At 40.0% G+C, this 17,776-nt stretch overlaps 2 protein-coding genes across 8 annotated transcripts in view; both read left to right on the top strand.

The window, feature by feature from the left end:
• The first annotated feature begins 2,604 nt into the window (after window positions 1-2,604).
• Window positions 2,605-11,300, top strand: eno1 (enolase 1). Of its 2 annotated transcripts, none has more exons than XM_023956544.1 (12): window positions 2,605-2,744; window positions 4,537-4,642; window positions 6,660-6,755; window positions 7,211-7,269; window positions 7,556-7,625; window positions 8,439-8,572; window positions 8,683-8,905; window positions 9,251-9,448; window positions 9,701-9,902; window positions 10,020-10,128; window positions 10,228-10,286; window positions 10,794-11,300. In XM_023956544.1, the coding sequence occupies exons 2-12, from the start codon at window positions 4,558-4,560 to the stop codon at window positions 10,855-10,857; spliced, it is 1,299 nt and encodes a 432-aa protein (XP_023812312.1). In that variant the 5' UTR covers window positions 2,605-2,744; window positions 4,537-4,557; the 3' UTR covers window positions 10,858-11,300. The 2 variants fall into 2 exon arrangements, with proteins under 2 accessions (XP_023812312.1, XP_023812313.1); XM_023956545.1 differs by lacking the exon at window positions 7,211-7,269 and adding an exon at window positions 6,878-6,936.
• Window positions 11,301-13,752: 2,452 nt separating this feature from the next.
• The window catches only part of rere (arginine-glutamic acid dipeptide repeats), a 145,786-nt gene continuing 141,762 nt past the window's right edge, over window positions 13,753-17,776 (top strand). For 3 of the 6 annotated variants that reach the window (XM_023956541.1, XM_023956539.1, XM_023956535.1), the window contains exon 1: window positions 13,754-14,049. The gene's annotated coding sequence lies outside the window, so the exon portion shown is untranslated. Of the gene's footprint in view, window positions 14,050-17,776 lie in introns of all 6 variants that reach the window. The other 3 variants (XM_023956538.1, XM_023956537.1, XM_023956540.1) reach the window with 2 other exon arrangements.

Here is a 17,776-nt window from a genome sequence, read left to right as displayed (position 1 = left end):
CCAAACAGAAGAACATGTAAGCTCCACAGAAAACCACCAGATGGAGCTCTGGTGTAAATTTCAAAAAGAGGTTAAAAGAAGTTGTAACCCTTGCAATATCCTGGGCACTTTGCCATTGGGAGTTGGGTCATCTAGACCCACTAGACGGTGCTCTGAACCTTTTTTCTTCAATGATTTGTGATCTTCACTGGTGTCCATGGATTACATGAAATCTTTCCACCTTTGTCCACCTTTGTCATGGTAGGAATAACACGTCAATGCAAGGGTGGGGTCATCTAAGGTAGCACAAGGGTTAAACTGGACCATAACTAATTTCCATCAGGAAGGTGGTAGCCTGATGGTTAAGAGATATGGACCTTCAACTGAACGGTTGCTGGTTTAAGTAACATAATTGGCAGGATAGAATGAACAAAACCTACCTTTGTTACGTCAGTGTTGACTGTGATCAAAGCTTTGAGCAGGAAGTTGAGGGAACAAATGTTCTGTGCATCTCCCACACATTAATGTGAGTGTGGAGCCTTAAAATAAAAATGTCTGTTTGTGTAGGGCTGTGCAGTGCAGTAGCGGCTAGCATTCTTGCCTCACAGGGCCCTGGTTCAAATACTGGCAGGGACCCCTCTGTATGATCCCTGTCCCCATGCGTGTGTGGGTTTTCTCCAGGCGCTCCGGCTTCCTCCCACAGTTCTAAGACCTGCTTCATAGGTTAAATGGTGTCTCCAAATGATCCCTAGGTGTGTGTGGTTCTGTGGCCCTGCAACAGACTAATGACCTTCACCCAACAATTGCTGGTTTGGCTCCAGCAACCCAGTGATTTTGAAAGGGACTCAGAAGATGGTTGGATGGTCTGTTTGTGTTTGTCCTACACCACAGGGTTTAAAATCCAGGCCTTGAGGGCTGGTGTCCTACATGTTTTCCAACTAACCTGCCACTGAAACTCCTTATTGGCTAAACACAACTGATCCAGGTAATCAGCAGCAGATGAGGCAGGATTTCTTAAAAATCTGCAGGATGCCAGCCCTCCAGGCCTGGAGTCTGAGACCCCTGTTCAATACCCTTATGTAGCCACTAGAGGTCCCCATTGGCCTCCTTTTTCTTCTTTTTTCCCTATGCAGTCACTCACCTCAAGAGTTTTTTTTATCAGCAACCAATTACCTCATCAACGTTAAAGCTCCAATTCCACTACTTTTATTTTCTGATACGCTGCTCTTTTATTCGATTGTCTTTAAAATGCTGCCCTCATTTTTACCCAAATAGACTGCTGATTATGTTTTGACCTCGTTTAAAAAGTCCAAAATGTCTTTTGTTTGCCTTTCTGGGCTCAGGAGTTGTTTGTAGCTCAAGTCAGGTCATACCTGCACGATTGAATGCTTGAAGTACTTGTTGCTACATGTTCAGCATTTGAGCAGCAGATGGCGCAGCCCAATATGAAACAATGGCTTCCTCAAGGTCACTGCAGCAGAAAGTCATCATCCTGTTGCTGCTTCCATTGACGCTGCGTACTGCGCAGCTGCAGAAAATAGTCATGCAGTGACTTGAAAAGACAAATTTGTTGGGGTATCCCGTAAATACTCGTCGAGGAAATGTGTGCATTTAGTGATTGATGAGAACAGCTTTGCAGTACTTTGACCACATGGATGTGCAATCTAAACGGCTCCACAGCGTGTCTTTGTGTTTGCGCTCCCCCTGACTTCAATAATAGATCCTACTGCTGAAAGCATCAAGTTACAGACAGAAGGAAAGCTCAAAACAGGAAATGCTCCTTTCTAATGCTCAAAAGTTAGATGAATCCAGAGTTTTTCCACATGTCTGCTTCTCAAAAACAGCCACACGTGACCAAATTCATCCAGTTTTATCGCTCGATCATCTCTAAAAATGATGCCGCTTCCGTAAGGTTGGCCAACCACACGCGCCATTCATTTAACAAATGACATTCATATTGTTGAAACATTGGAAAGTCTTTGCCGGAAAACAACACCACCCCGGGACATGTGACCAACAACGCAACACTGCATAGGAGATCCCGCATGCCTGCTTCCCTGCACGTACTCATATGTGCGTCACAGCCTTTTTGAATTGACTCATTTAATCACATTTCACGATTTCAATAATTTTCAAAGGAAACGTACATCTAAGATCCTATATAGTAATGAATGTTTACACGGTGACTTTAGCACAACAACATGACAAAATATTCCGCATCCTCTGCCCCCCCCCCCCCCCGGGATGCCAGACTCCTCCTGCTCGTGAACATGTTTTTTTCATAACCTTTGTTGCAACATTACAAAATCAAACCGTAATAGATTACATCCGCATTGAATAACAAGAAAATAAACTCTTTTGTGTGGCATATTTTACAGGAAATTAAAAATGTACATATGAACAGTACAGTGTGTATTCCAGTAACTATTTTTCCCATTTGAGCAAACTACGTTACAAAGTTCCAAATAATTTTTTTAGCATTTTACAAAGCGAACAATATTTATTTTTAGTATATTGACTGTTGGTTAATTTTCTGTGTTACTTTTTACGTTTTGACTTTTAGACATTTTTCTGTGGGCGAACGTGCTCTACTGCTCGCCCTCATCAGTGACGTAACTTGCTCTCAGCCAATCACATCGCTCGGCTCTTTCCTGGTTCCGTCCACTTAACATCCAGTTCAGGTCGGCACGAGCGCCTTCTTCGCGTGACCGCACGAGACAGACGCAGAGCACCGCACCGCTCCTGTACACAGCTAGGCCGCAACGGTAACTCAGCTTTATTTCTTCACTTTTTTGTCGTGTCATAACTGTCATTAGTATTTTCTGTGTCCTCTATGTAAAAAAAATGTCCGCTCTTCCTTTTCCCTGTCGGTGTCCTAACACATCCTCGACGGAAGCCTCGAATATTTGTCCTTGTGGTAGCCGCATCCTACATTATATTATAATTTTTGTGTCGGATTCATGACGACAGCGCGTTTAAAAACGTTTGATCTTCTAGCTTAAAGCCCCCCAAATGACAGGATGGAGAAGTTTGCAGCACGCCGTCTATTTTTAAACCGTCAGCTGGTGAAACGTGTCTCCATTTGGAGCTGCAGGATGTCGGGGGGGGGGGCGTCAAGTTGCAGGTTCACGTCGATGCAGGCAGACTTTTTTTTTCCCTTCACGTTTCATTTAGAAAAGAAACGTCTTTTAGCCGTTAAAGATGGCAGTCACAGAGGCACGCGCTGACTCAGAGTGAACTACCGGTTAACAGACATGGGGGTGTCCGGCCTCCTCACGACTACACGGGGTTTTTCCCCTACAGTCACGAAGAGAGTCGATTTTCCTCTATTTGTAGGTTTTATTCACCTTTTTTCCAGCTATGTAGTTGTTTTACTTTATTAGTTTATTTTTTCACAACTTGAGGTCACCTAAATTATAGCAGGAAATCAGTTTGAATGAATGGGATCTCAGAAAGTGATCAAGTTTCTACTCTTAATTATTCACGAAGATTAACTCATCTTTTAATTTCCACCACTGAAAAAGGGGGTCAACTTGGAGGTGCCCCCTCACTAAAAGACACATTATTATAAACATATTTTCCTTTTTATAATATCATAAAAGAAGTAGTTTTGCAGATTAGGTAGATGAGATGTTCTCACAGCTGTTTAAATCAAGTAAACCCAAGAAATACTTTCTAAAAATGTCCCATCGAAATGTTTCTTCCTTAGAAGAAACGTCTACCTATAAAAATTAGTATTAACGTACTACATGCGACCGATGTGTGTTCTCACAGACACATTTTGATGGCCAGTAAAAAAAAATGGGGGGGGGGATACAATAGTCATAAAAAGGAAATATTTCTGTTTAGTTTTGTGTAGACACTGATGCATTTCCATTTTGGCTTTTAAAGTTAGTATTTTCCATCACTGTGTGTTGTACTTGCATTTACTTCACAGGCTTAGAGTAAAGTTAGTCACTCAGTGCAAGTTAATCTATAGATATTGGCCCACGTTGGAGCTGATAATCAATACGGTGCTGCAGGCATTGCTGCCAGACTGTCTGATATTCCAAACCTTGTTTGACCTCCATCCAGCACACATTCTGAGAGATACCAAAGGCTCTGGAGGTTTGAGGCAACACTAGGGCCTCCAGCTCATATCAGTGAAGTGATTCATTAAACAAAAAGAGACTAAACCCTGCATTTGTGTCAAGTCACACACCTATTGTGCCCTCTAGGGGGAAAAAAACTGGAGCTTTTGTGCAATGATTTTGCAATCCTTTTGTAATATGTGGTAGATTGAATAAAACTGCACTGCAGAAGCCCCGCCCCTTTTTCAAACTAAACATATCCTGAATTTCAGGCCAGCCAGCATTAGTCTGGAGGTGTTCACAGCACTCATTCATTCAAACTCACATTTGAGGTTTTGTTGTTTGCAAGTATCTCATATTTGTTGTTATTTGGAGTGTTCCTGTTTGTGTTTAAGTCACTGTGACATTAAAGCTTTGACTGGATGCAGGCTGCCTGTCTGGTGGTCCTGTGAAGCTTTATTGAAATCAATTTCCCTTTTGATGTCAGTTCTTCTACAGATCTAGAATCATGTCCATCCTGAAGATCCACGCTCGTGAGATTTTTGACTCCCGTGGCAACCCCACTGTTGAGGTTGATCTTTACACCAAGAAAGGTAATTTATACTTTTATGTTTTGTCAATCTTTTCTGTTTGCCAATATGTTGCACCTCCACTTCTCTTTCTGTGAAGTTTTCCTGAATTTTCAGATGATTATATTAATGGTGTAAAGGTTTGATTAACTTGAAAAACTTCCAAACCCCTAAAAGCCTGAAGTGCTGCATTATATACAGCCCTGGATTTTAACTCCATTCAAACGCTCAACTGGCCACTTTAAAAAACAAAAGTATTTAAATGCGGACTTTGACGTCACCCATGTGGTGAAGTAAAAACCATTTGCGTGTGAACATTTTGCAAAGACTAATCGTGAATCTGCTTTGTTCTGATGATGACAACTTGAATAATGCATTTAAATCAATTTTTTCAAATGAGAAATTTTTCAAACGCAATGCATTGTGGCCTATATTTGCTAATCTAGTGAGCATCAATGCACACTAGTACATTACAAATACTTCTGGTGATGTTCGGTTGTACTGGATTTCGGAAGCTCTATAAAATAGTAAACGCTCTGTGTGCACCGAGAAGTGAGTGACGTTCAGCCATGTGCTTCGTTTTTGCAGAAAAAAATCACCCATTAAGGTCAAAGACGTTCCATCAAAAAATGAAGGTTAGACATCGTAAGGAAAACGTTTGAGCAGATGTAGCCATTGTTTAACACGATCTGGTCTTTGTTACGACAATGAAAACAGATTTTGAACAATGTGTTGCAATATTAAGCTGCTATTTTAAAGACGTGTTGTAATATTTTGCAAGTTTTGCAACATTGATGTGGTCCTGTCATGAATTTTCCCTAATTTAAAATGATCAAAGTGCTGCTCTTGTAATTCACAGATTGTAGTTTTTAATTCGTTTCATAGAAAAGTAAAGGAGTTGCTGTATTAGCGTAGCTTCTTGGCTGCTGTGTTGCAGGCTGAGGGCGGGTTCAGATGATGTGTATATAAAAATGGCTCTTGTAATTTAACACTGCCTCGGCTGCACTCTCATACTGTAATGGTCCCATCACTATTGCTCATACAGTACAGGGAGGCTTCCAGTACATGTTTACTTGGCTTGTCTAAAAAGTTACATTCTTTTTTTGTGCTCAAAAACGTCTGTTTTCTGCTCTCATTAGCTCAATGGTAAAAGTTCCCATTAAACAGCCAGACTCTGAACTCAGCAGTTTGACTGAAGCCAAGATCAATTTATTCAATGAACTAATGGCCCAAGCGTATCTGTAGGGTTTTTGGGAGCTTTTCAGTCCCATGAGGTCACACAAAAGCCTCGCTCAGCCGACTGAAACCAAGTGGGAATGTTAATGAGGCAGCCTAAATGACCACTGACATGGAAGTGAGGGAAACAGGACGGCTCTTCTACAGACAGCTTTTAGTTTTTAAACAGTTCTTGGTGCTTTTCTGATGACAGCAGACTCCCTTTTTCTTTTTTTTTTTTTTAGATCCTGCAGCCACACCAGAGATGGTGTGCAAAATATTTAATCCAGTGTTTCTTTTCCACTCTTAGTGTTTTTCACACTGGTTATTTACATAATAAGTTCTTTAAATGGGTTGTCTCCAGGTTTAACAGAAAGTGATTTTTGTCTAGAGATGATCTGTTAAATCTGAACTGAATATATTTGCTCTAAATCCTCTGAGCGCCTGTCTGCTGCTCCACTGAGCAAAATCCTTTTTTTTTTTTTTTTTTTTTTTCCCCATCTACTTGGTGAATCCATGTTGGTTTTACCCAACATGCCTGTCCTCTGTGTGGGCGTGTTTTGGTGTCCTGCCACAGGCTCACTGCACATGCTCAGTGTGGGGTCTCTCTCCTGTTATGTCACAACCTTCATGCAGCTGAACCTGCTCACCCCCCTTTGTCCTCTCTGCTTTGGTTTATCTTCCCTTTCACACATTGAAAGCTCCCAGCAGATTCTCAGCTGCATAACACCACAGATATTGATGTTGGGGAAACATGCTTTCATGATCTCATTGATGCATTTAATGGAAGATGAAAACATTGAGAAATGATTTGTGTGTCTTTAAGGTCTCTTTAGAGCGGCAGTTCCCAGCGGAGCCTCCACCGGCATCTATGAGGCCCTGGAGCTCCGTGACAATGACAAGACTCGCTACATGGGCAAAGGTAAGACGACCCCAAGGTTACCTGCTTTAAGCTTCCTGCAACACCTCTACGATCTCAGCATTCTATTCTTTTTTTTTCTTCTTCTTTATGTCCAATTCCTGCGTTTCTCTTCCTCCTGTTAGGAGTCAAAAGAGCAGTAAAATATATCAATGAGTTCTTGGCTCCTGCATTATGTAACCAGGTAAATAGCGTGTTGAAGACCAGGATGAGTCTTTTTCAAACCACTCTGTGCACAAAAGCATGAAGAATGAGTTTGCTTTGGAGACTAATCCTGTCAGGAACTAACAGATGTTCACAGAAAAAAGAAAAGCAGCAAATCAAAAGATGACATGAATTTCTTTTACATCATTCTTAACACACTTTTGTAAATTTGGATGTTCTGTGGTCATCTGTCTGGCCTGCTGTGCATGACCCTTTCCTGTCTGGGTCAGTCATGGTCTGCTTGTCCCTTGCAGGTGTCTCAAAAGCAGTTGAACATATCAATAAAACTATTGCACCTGCACTGGTTAGCAAGGTAGGACCACTTATTGTTTGACTAATGTTATTGTGTGTTTAACTTCATTGTCCCACTTTAAGAAGATATTGATCCTTTCTAAAAAGTATCTGGAAACCATGTTGCCTCTATGTGGCAGTTTGTCTTTGGATGTTGTTAATATTACTAAACATTAATGTGGCCTTGGCACAGCTCCTTCGGTCTAATTCTGTTACTTTAAGTATTTTTGTTTTATTTTGAACTAACGAACTGTTAACAATTTAAGATAAAGTTTGATATTTATTTTTGCAACTTGTGTTTTAATCAGGATGTCAACGTCGTGGACCAGGAGAAGATCGACAAGCTGATGCTGGACATGGATGGCACAGAAAACAAATGTAAGGTCACATTTGGGTTTAATCTTTTAACTCTTGTTGCAGCTTCTATGTGGTTTTCTGCATAAAATAGAACAGAAAACCATATTTTGTCAGACAAAATTTACTGGGACAAAGTTGGGAATTATCAAATTAATTATCAAAAGAACTACAAATTCTTCATGGTGATGAAACACACCCTTAACCCTTTACCTCAAGTGTTCTACTACTGAACTTCAGACGTTTGCACAACTACTGTCATTCCAGCGGATTCTGAAGTGGAGAAAAGCACTCATATGCAGCACTAAAGTAGTGAAGTGCTTACGAAATCAGCCCATTCTGTTGCAGAGAAAAGCACAACAAAGCTTTACGTTAGTTATGTTGCATATCGATGCAAAGCTGATAAAGAAAGCTGCTCTTCTCCACATCGGAATCAGAGGATTCACATTGATCGTGTAAACGGTGGAAGACGTCAAAGAGTGTGTGTTATTTAGGCATCGCCAGCGACATCTCCAGGGTTAAAGCGTTAACCTTTTCATAAATTGTCAATGAATGAAGGCAATTATTTTTCCATTACTCAGAACAAACATTAACATCTTTACTACTATAGTTTTAACATAAACCTGTATTAAATCTTCTTCAAAATAAGCTATTTCCTCAAAGTAAGATTTATTATAAAATTTTCAATATTAAAATAAAGATTTACTTTACTGTATAAAACGGTAATTTTTGTCAAAAATGTAGTTTTAGCAGCTGAATGCTAAACCTGAAATACAAATAATTCTTGCAGATAATAGTTTTGCGTTTGGAATAATAGTTCTGCGGTTTTCCCTTCAGCAAAGTTTGGTGCCAACGCCATCCTGGGCGTGTCCCTGGCTGTGTGCAAGGCGGGTGCAGCGGAGAAGGGCGTTCCTCTCTACCGCCACATTGCAGACCTGGCTGGCAACCCTGAAGTCATTCTCCCCGTCCCTGTGAGCATCAGTGCAGTTATCCAAGCCAGGCTTTAGAGAGGACACCAACAGATTTATCCAGTGCCACTCGTCCACATCTGACTCCACGCTGCTCTTCTGTTTCCCATCAGGCTTTCAACGTCATCAATGGCGGCTCCCATGCCGGCAACAAGCTGGCCATGCAGGAGTTCATGATCCTGCCTGTTGGAGCCAGCAGCTTTAAGGAGGCCATGCGCATTGGCGCCGAGGTCTACCACAACCTTAAGAACGTCATCAAGGAGAAATATGGAAAGGACGCCACTAATGTAGGCGACGAGGGTGGCTTTGCCCCCAACATCCTGGAGAACAAAGAAGGTGTGCGATAAACTCCTGCAGCAGTTGAAGGAAAATGGGGTTTGGTTCTAAGACGACAAAAGTATTTAAAGAGACTAAACTTCATCATAGAAACATTTGCAGTAATGTTTTCTCAGGGGTAAACGTTCATAAAGCCTCCAGGGTAGTAGCTAATCCATTTCACTCTTTAGGCTGACATACAGTATGGTTTCTAAATTAAGATCTTAGCTCAGCACTGAACACAAAGCCTGCCAGGCGCTGACTGCTCTGTCAGACCAGGGGGCTTATATGGCACCCCCTGCATTCAAATCCCTATTATTTAAATAGCCCTTTATGTCACATCATAACAACGTTGTTGTTTTCCAGCTCTGGAGCTGCTGAAAAATGCTATTGCTAAAGCCGGCTACACTGACAAGATCGTTATTGGCATGGACGTCGCTGCCTCTGAGTTCTACAAGGACGGCAAATATGACCTGGACTTCAAGTCTCCAGACGACCCCAGCCGCTACATCTCCCCAGACAAACTGGCTGACCTCTACAAGAGCTTTGTCAAGGATTACCCAGGTAGAAAATCCTAAATTGTTAAATGAAAAGATTATTTTTCTCCATGTTTGCAAGATTTAGATCTTCTCAATAACCATCATTCAGCAGGCAGCTGTATTCAATATTAAAGGCTAGAATATTCTGTGACATCAGCAAACCGGCACTGAAATCTTCAGATACCTTGTTTTGTTTCCTCCAGCACCACCTAGTGACGAAGGAGTGCATGTTTTGGGGAGCTCTTTGTCATTTACATGAAACTTTGTTCCCCCACAGTGGTTTCCATTGAGGATCCATTTGACCAGGATGACTGGGATGCATGGGCCAAATTTACTGCCACCACCAGCATCCAGGTGGTCGGCGATGACCTCACTGTCACCAACCCCAAACGCATCGCCAAAGCCGTGGCTGATAAGGCCTGCAACTGTCTCCTGCTGAAGGTCAACCAGATCGGCTCGGTCACAGAGTCCCTGCAGGCGTGAGTGTCCACAACTCTCCTGTTTCATAAATTCAAATAGTGACTGCAGTGTCGATGGTTTCAGGAGGATTTAGTGTTTCCGGTTATTGGTTAAAATATTTATTATTTGTGTTTTAGCTGCAAGATGGCCCAGAGCAACGGCTGGGGCGTGATGGTCAGCCACCGCTCTGGAGAGACAGAGGACACCTTCATCGCTGACCTTGTGGTCGGTCTGTGCACCGGACAGGTAAAGTGACATTTGGAAGCATTTAGATTAAAAACCAGCACGAAGCAAACACAGTGAGATGACTCTGAATTTCTTTTCTTTTTTTTTTTTTTCTTTCAGATCAAGACGGGTGCTCCTTGCCGATCTGAGCGTTTGGCCAAATACAACCAGATCCTTAGGTGTGTCCGATTTCTACAATCACCCTCACAAACACATGGTTTAGTTGGCCGAGGTTGCAGCTTCTGGTGTGACTTGTTTGTGACTTAAAAAAACGTTGTTGGACAAGATAGCAGAAGGGATATAGGGCACTGAAGGTGCGGATCAGTATTTGCTACTCGCAGAAATGCAGAAGAAGAAGCGCTGCTCAGTCTGATGCTATGTTCACACCAGGCAAGGGATGCGTGTTCAAGAACACGTTAAACAGGCATTCTTTAACGTGTGTTTAACACGTGGTGGTCACCCTGGACTGTCGCTACCAAATATTGGCGCATATCCGCCACCTACAGTTGGAAGAGACTTGGTGTGAAATGTCAAAGAGATGCCGATCTCATGAATCTTTTTCCGAATTTTTTCTGTCACAGTTTAAGTTCCATATATGAAAAGACTTGTCATAATTTCAGCCGGGCACACCACAGTTACTATGTTCTTTCCCATAATCAATTTTTTATTTTTTTTTGTCCCCCCAGGATTGAAGAGGAGCTTGGTGACAAGGCCCGGTTTGCTGGCCAGAACTTCAGGCACCCCATCTGAGCAAGTTGTCTCCCTCGGGTCAACGTTTTCTCATTGCTCACAAGATAATCCCCAAATATATGCCACGCTAGGCCGCCTGCCCCTGTATGGAAAGAAGGAAAGAGCAACACTGTAACCCAAGGTCCAAGTCTGTGGATTGTGGCGTGTGGGCGCGACAGTACATCAGCGCAGCCGCAGTTCATGTCATCCTCCAGCAATGGTTCAGCTTCTGAATGTGACGGTCTCATGTCTATGTTAGCGTTACCGTGTGAGTTTTTTGTTAGGCTTCTTGTGAGTTGTAGTGATTGTGGTCCTCTATTGAGTATATGAGCTACTGTAACTTTAGCACTGCTCTGCCTGAAGCAATGATAACCGTACTGTATGTGCTAAATGTCACATCTGACATGGTCTTGTGTTGATGTAAGTGTTGGCAGAAATATGTAATAAAAATATAGTTTCCACAGGTTGTTGTTTGTTTTGTAACTTAAACTCTACGGCAAAAGCAGGAAAAGCATCTGAAATTAAACTATTTTTAGAGCAACTAGACAAACAAATGTAAAATGTGTTGCAAATCCCCTCTTTTCTTATTATTGTCATGCAGCGTGTGTGTGTGTGTGGGGTAATCTGAGGGGGAGAAACATGAGCCCAGTGCTGCGGTGCGATATTGCCCCCCCCCCCCCGTTTGTGTGAAGCCTTGGGAAGATAAATCAGGTCTATTCATCACCGGTACGGTGGTGGTGGGGATAGCCAGCTGGATTCGTGCCACAGCAGTTTTGTCTGATCCCTCATTGAACCTGCTGCTGTTGGTTAATCATCACCGAGGAGGCGCATTAGAGAAAGCTGGTACAGAGACCTGACCTGCCATCAGGAAGGTCTGTAGATGACTGCTAATGTTTGAATTGAGAAAAAAAAACATTTTTGACAGTTTATGCTTAGACTGTAAAACTACACTATTTATCCAATGTGTTTAATATTATGTAAAAGTAAGGTTTAATTTTAAAGAATCCTGTTGGTTGCACAGTGAAAATGAGACAGTAAAAAAGTCTGATTTCATTGGGTTTGGCGCCATCTAGCGACGATGTCAGCTAAGTACATTTTCTAGGAATTGGACAGATGGTCAGAATAAAGGAAGGGGCTGCTTAATGCAGGTTTGCAAAAGAGTTTACTTGTAAAATATAAAATATGTAATCTCAATGTTGCAGTTGATCTATTACTAAGATATTTTTGTAATTTCTTGCTGAATATGCATTCAAATAGTAATTTAAAGACTTATATGAAAGACTAATATGGCTAGATCTTACTTGCTGTCAAAGAATCTTTATTACATTTTTACGTGTAGATTTTTGTTTTATTGTTTACCAGCTGTTTTAAACAGAACTATGGTAACAAGATAATTTCCCTATGTGGGATCAATTAAGTTCTATTCTGTTCTATTCTATTAATAGCCGGATGCAAAGCTATTCTGACCTCTCAATTTTTTTGAAATTCTAGATTTTTAATGCTGTCCTTAAAATTGATTTAGATCAATATTTCTTATAGCTTTTTATTTTTTCATTTTGCACATTTTAGTCAGGCTCATAAACCTGATGAACTAAGTTACTGTAATGTTTTTGTCACAGGTTTTCATGGCAAAATCAGTGTGAAAGAATTAGCATTTAATGAGTTCCTATTTGAAAATCTCTAGTTTGCCTCTTTATTTATTCATTTATTTGTTATTTATGTATGTCTGTCAAGAATGTTATGTCCAACAATTTATTCTTGTCATTACGTTTGTTTATTTATAGTTTATTAATATAATTATTGATTGAATCAAGTCATGGCAGTTTATTTCTTAAACAAATAACTCCCGTTTTCCTGCTCTACTTTGAGGAGTGTTTGATGATGTATAAAATGAAATACTTCCCTTCTTTTTAAGCAGTAAATCAAACTGTACTTGCCTTTAGTTAGTATTCACTGTATTTAATTAATGTAATGTGACCTAAGTGTGTATTGTATGCATAACTGCAAAAATCTCTATTTATGATTATGAGACACAATCATTTTCTTACATTCTACGCTAATATTTCTTTGTTTAGGGTTTTCAATGCATGAAATGCATCAATGCATTTCAATATTCCTGTAATGTGTTTGATATATCTGAGGGATTTTGTTGTATTGTGTACAACCAGTGCTTTTAACAAAACAATGAAAAACACAAACAAAACAAAAAAAGAAAACACACAAACAGTGCAAACCATTTCACTTCCTCAATACATCTTTCCAGACTAATTTAGCTGGGGATTAATACACTTGCATAATTATACACCAACACACACACACACAAAACAAGAGCCTTCAGCTCTCTACTGTTTGCTCAGTTGTTGGACAGGACAAGTTTAAAATACCAAAAACAAAAACAAAAAACAGCAACAATAAATTGATCAAATCAATTAGGGAGCCAAAGAGTGTTTAGGGGAAAAAACAAACAAAAAAAATGACGGAAGCAAAAAAAACAAACATACTACATAAAATAAATAGATATATAAAAATTAAAATACCAATTGATTAAATAAAAAAAATTATTATAACACAGGTGCCTTCCTACTTTTGAGTACTTGTAATTATGTCCAATAAACATATTGTGTTTTGTGTTTTGAAGTGATTAATTTTTTTTTTTAGATATATGCAATATTTAATATCAAACATATGTCGATTCTGTTTCAATTTTCAATGTTTTCTGCCTCCTTAAATCCAGATTAGGATTATTTGTGGGGGTTAAATAAATAAATAAATAAATAAATAAATAAATAAATAAATAAATAAATAAATAAATAAATAAAAAAAAGCACAATGACGTGCTATTCCCATCTGTGGCCAGTGGGTGGCGACATTTCACCGGTAAACTTAGAGAACCTCCAACTGTTCTCACCCCAAGATGAAGAAGGATGCTGTCATGCTGAGTGCCTCTCACACATTTGCCAGAGCATCCCGGCAACGATTAGTCCCTCTTTATTCTTAAGTCCATCATTTATGACACCATTCCATCAAAGGTGTTTCGCTCCGTTGTAGCTACATGAGAAAAGACACACAGGTGGCACTGCAGCTGTTTACTACTCTGTGTAGTGGCGACACTTGGCTAACTAACGTTGGCTAATTGCCTCTGCTGTTGCTATTGTTTGTTGTTGCAGTATCTCATCAAACAAATCACAGATGTTGTAGATCAAGCGCTTTAAGGTAAGTGCCACAAGCTCCAATCGGCTTCTTCTTTGTCTTTGACACTTATCGGCAACCGAGAGAGACATGACAAATGTGAAGAAATAGTTTGTAAACGTTGGTGTGGAAACGCACATCCTTGCTTGCTAGCTGCTGAGCTAATTTCCCCATTAGCATCCGCTAGCTGGTTAGCTGATAGAGTTGTTTGCCCCCTCAGTGTTGCTTGTGTACCATCATGAGCTGGTTTTAGCTGCTAACAGCAGTGAGCAGCACTGATTGGGAATGCCAGTTAGACGCGGTGTAATGCCTGGACACAAACAGCTCATTTGACACCGGCTAGCTCCGAACACATGCAGTAGACTCAGCCCAAACGCTGTTTTGATGTGCGGCGTTCCAACACGACCTGATAAAACAGTACAATACTTTCTAGCCAGCGCAGCATTTTTCTCCTTTTTCATTTTTAACTCTCACGGAAGAGTAGCGTTTCCAGGGTTTAGCCAGAGCCCACGGTGGAGCTATTGTCATTAGCTCCAGGAAACGTTAGCCTTCGAAGCTATGTTGCTGTCTTTGTGTAATTGAGTTGTGCATATAGTAGTAATTGTACGAATTGTAGCTTTTTCTTAAAAATATCCACGTGGAAATGTTATATAAACGGCAAACAAACCAAAACAAGCATATTAAACCTTTTCTATATTTTAATTTACTGATATTGTATTTCAGCAGATTTTGCACTAAAGGTTGAGAGTAGTAATTCTGTTGTTTTGTAGTCATGTTTATTACTAAAATAGTTTATCATTTAGTTTCTTCAATTTGCAAATTTTTTCAAATTCAAATATGTTTAATGTTTTTATTATTTGAATCTAATAGAGAAAAATGTTTTACATTATGTGAAATACTTTTGAGTGTATCAAAATAACTCCTTACACTCTATCTGAACCATTAATTAATGGGGGAAAAAATCTGCAATTTTGTAAACTCTATGTGAAATGATCAAATTGGAAATGAACCCTAGTTTTGCTCAGTTTAATTTAGTTAGAAAATATAACTCATCATTGGAAAACACCAGTTACAACTGGGAATAAAGATGTATTGCATCAATAAAAAAAAGTTGTTTTCTATTTGGAAACCTTAAAATAGTTTGATAAATACATTTTTACGTGAGTTATGTGCGGATCTGCAGTTGTCAGTGACTTATTTAATATAAACCTGTCATTAAATTATTAAACAGATCTGCATGGAAGCAGAATTTTGATTCCAGCTCTTACTTAAAAAAAACAAAAACACCTTAGTGTTGGTTTTGCATTAAAGGACAAAAACGTCCGATGGAAAACTCGTGCTAGAAATGCTTCAAACTGTTGCATTGTGCTTCATTCTGTTAAAGATGATGAATCCAGATCAGCAGTGTAAAAGGTTATCTTTGGCCCTCTTGCTAGTTTGCTGCAGAAACAACAAAGACAATTATTACCAAAAAAAAGTTTTACTGCTTTAAGACATAGGAAATCAAACCCATTTATCCTTAGAAATAAAATGATAGAATAAATATACCACAAACCAAGTGGACCACAGATCACATTTCTGATATTTTAGCTGTTACACTGATGTCACCTTGTTCTTGTGGGTTAATACCTGTGGAGATAATCCGCTTTCTGAGAGAAATAAATTAGAAATGCTAGATTTTTCATCATGTTCTAGTGGTTCTCTATTATATGAAGTGTTTTTAATTCTCTAATTGTCAATTATAAAATCTTCTCAGTTGAAATATTGCTGTATTTCCTCCTGGTATTTGTTATTTCTTTGTCTGAGGATTATTCGTTTAGTAGTACCTCATATTTAATAATTTAGTTACTGTATCATATTTTGAAAAGAAAGATCATGAGACAGTTTTCCTTGTTTTGAGAATGCTGAATGAACATCATTTACGCGTTGGGGTGAAATCGTTTGAATGGAATGAAGCATCCAGATGTTCCATTTTCTTCATAAAAGGGTGTTTTTGTTCCGATGATTGTTAATACCCACAGTAGAAAGGAAGCAGTGGACGAAGAACCAAGTGGATTGACTGATTCTGCTTTTCCTTTCAGTGTTAAATATTTGTTTCACTGCAAGATATCAGGCTGTAGCATAGAAAATTAATGGCCTGAACAAAGGAGCAATGTCGCTCAAAGACCTCTTGATGGGCCATTCAAGTGCTGTATATTCATTAAAAATAACAATCTGTCAGCACTTACTGACAGCCCGCACAACAAGCCAAGCTCTCTTTATTGTTCTCCAAAGATGTTTTTTTCAGTTGCCGTGCCAAGAGCCGGGTAATTGGCTGTAGCAAAGCCTTGCATGTGTTGTTTTAAGATATTGGGCTGACACACACGGGGCACAAACTGGCAGAAATGAGGCGAGCGAGCGAGCGCACTCCTTCGTCCTCCTGGCTTTCCTTTCTAGTTTTCCTCCAGCGAGTCTGAGGAAGCAAGACACAAGATGTGTTTTGTGTTCTCTGACAGCCTTCACCTCTCATAAAGCTAGATCCAAGCGCGCTTCTTCAAACCCCATCTTTGTTTGACTCGGGTTTAGCTCCACCACGGAGATGGTATCTAAAAATGCTGTTCATGTTAACAATTATGAACTGTCTGGTCTTTAAAGTTCAGGATGTGATCAGATCTGATTTCCATGTGAGCTCAGCTGTGCTGAGGTCTGTCTCACTTCATTTTGCAAATGCTGACGGTGTCTGTGGCTGGCTTGATCACATCTTTACGAGCGATAGGCTTTTTCTGTTTTTTTTTTTTTGTTCAGTGCTCGCCTCTCAGCAGGCCACAGGTAGTGTGCATATTTCCCCTGTAGAATTCTACTTGTGTAACTCATTTCAGTATCTTTTGTACGTGATGTACCTGAGTGTCTGTAAAATGGAGTGTGAGGAAACTGAATATGTAATCTTGGATAACATTTGAGTTGTGAAGAAATAACAAAGTGGGAACAAAAATGTGATAAAGGCACAGATTTTTCTGAAAACAAAAGTTTTTTTTTTGGCAATAATTAGCCTGAATTGATATACAGCTGCTAGGAAATTTGTGGGAAATCCCTCGTTTTTTGGGGGGGATTTGTCAAGGAAGCACATTGTTTTCTTTTTCTTACAATGAAAAAAAAGGGAATAGAAATGTAATCTAAAGAAATAACAGCCATCTCAGGGTAAGAAGGAAATGAAATGGTGCAGGATCAGCTGGCTGGCCCCTCAGGAGAAGCAGGGAGAAGTCTGGGGGTGGGGTAGTTGTAGGAGTGCTTTGTTGCTGCTGCATGTGTGTGTGTCAGTACTGATTAGGTAAGAGATTGCCTCATGTAATGACACGGCATGGTCCGAGGGCTGCAGGAACACAATGCGTAACAGTGTCTTAGTGCACACATACCCTCCAGCTGCCCGCCTAGAGACTCTTCCCAAAATATTTCAACAAATTTGGGGTTTCCCCATGCACTCACAGATTGGCATCATTTACTGGCACATATGGTTCCATGAAAAAGGACAGCACTGGTCCCACCCCTCTGCTACTTTAAATCTAAATTCTAAAAATGAAGAGTAGACTGTTGCTACTCGATACTTGAGCGTGTACTCGTAGTTGGAAGAGTCTTGGTGTTAAAAATCGAAGTGGTGCAAATCTCGTCAATCGTGCTCCCGGCTTTTTCTTTCACAGCTCTATTTCGATACATATAAGTCATAGAATTCCAGCCGGACACAAACCGCATTTATTAATGTCTCCTCCAATTTTCA

This window comes from Oryzias latipes, chromosome 7 (assembly GCF_002234675.1).
Source record: "Oryzias latipes chromosome 7, ASM223467v1".
In the NCBI taxonomy this organism is placed as follows: Eukaryota; Metazoa; Chordata; class Actinopteri; order Beloniformes; family Adrianichthyidae; genus Oryzias; species Oryzias latipes.
The sequence above is the reverse complement of the archived record's forward strand: the minus strand, read 5'-3'. Positions and strand labels throughout refer to the sequence as shown.

What these genes read in the sequence shown, in the direction of transcription:
- eno1 (XM_023956544.1), top strand. Translation starts at nt 4,558, where the DNA reads ATGTCCATCCTGAAGATCCACGCTCGTGAGATTTTTGACTCCCGTGGC. An exon ending in TGATCTTTACACCAAGAAAG is followed by an intron (nt 4,643 to 6,659) that starts GTAATTTATACT and finishes TGTGTCTTTAAG; the next exon opens with GTCTCTTTAGAGCGGCAGTT. An exon ending in CATCCTGGAGAACAAAGAAG is followed by an intron (nt 8,906 to 9,250) that starts GTGTGCGATAAA and finishes GTTGTTTTCCAG; the next exon opens with CTCTGGAGCTGCTGAAAAAT.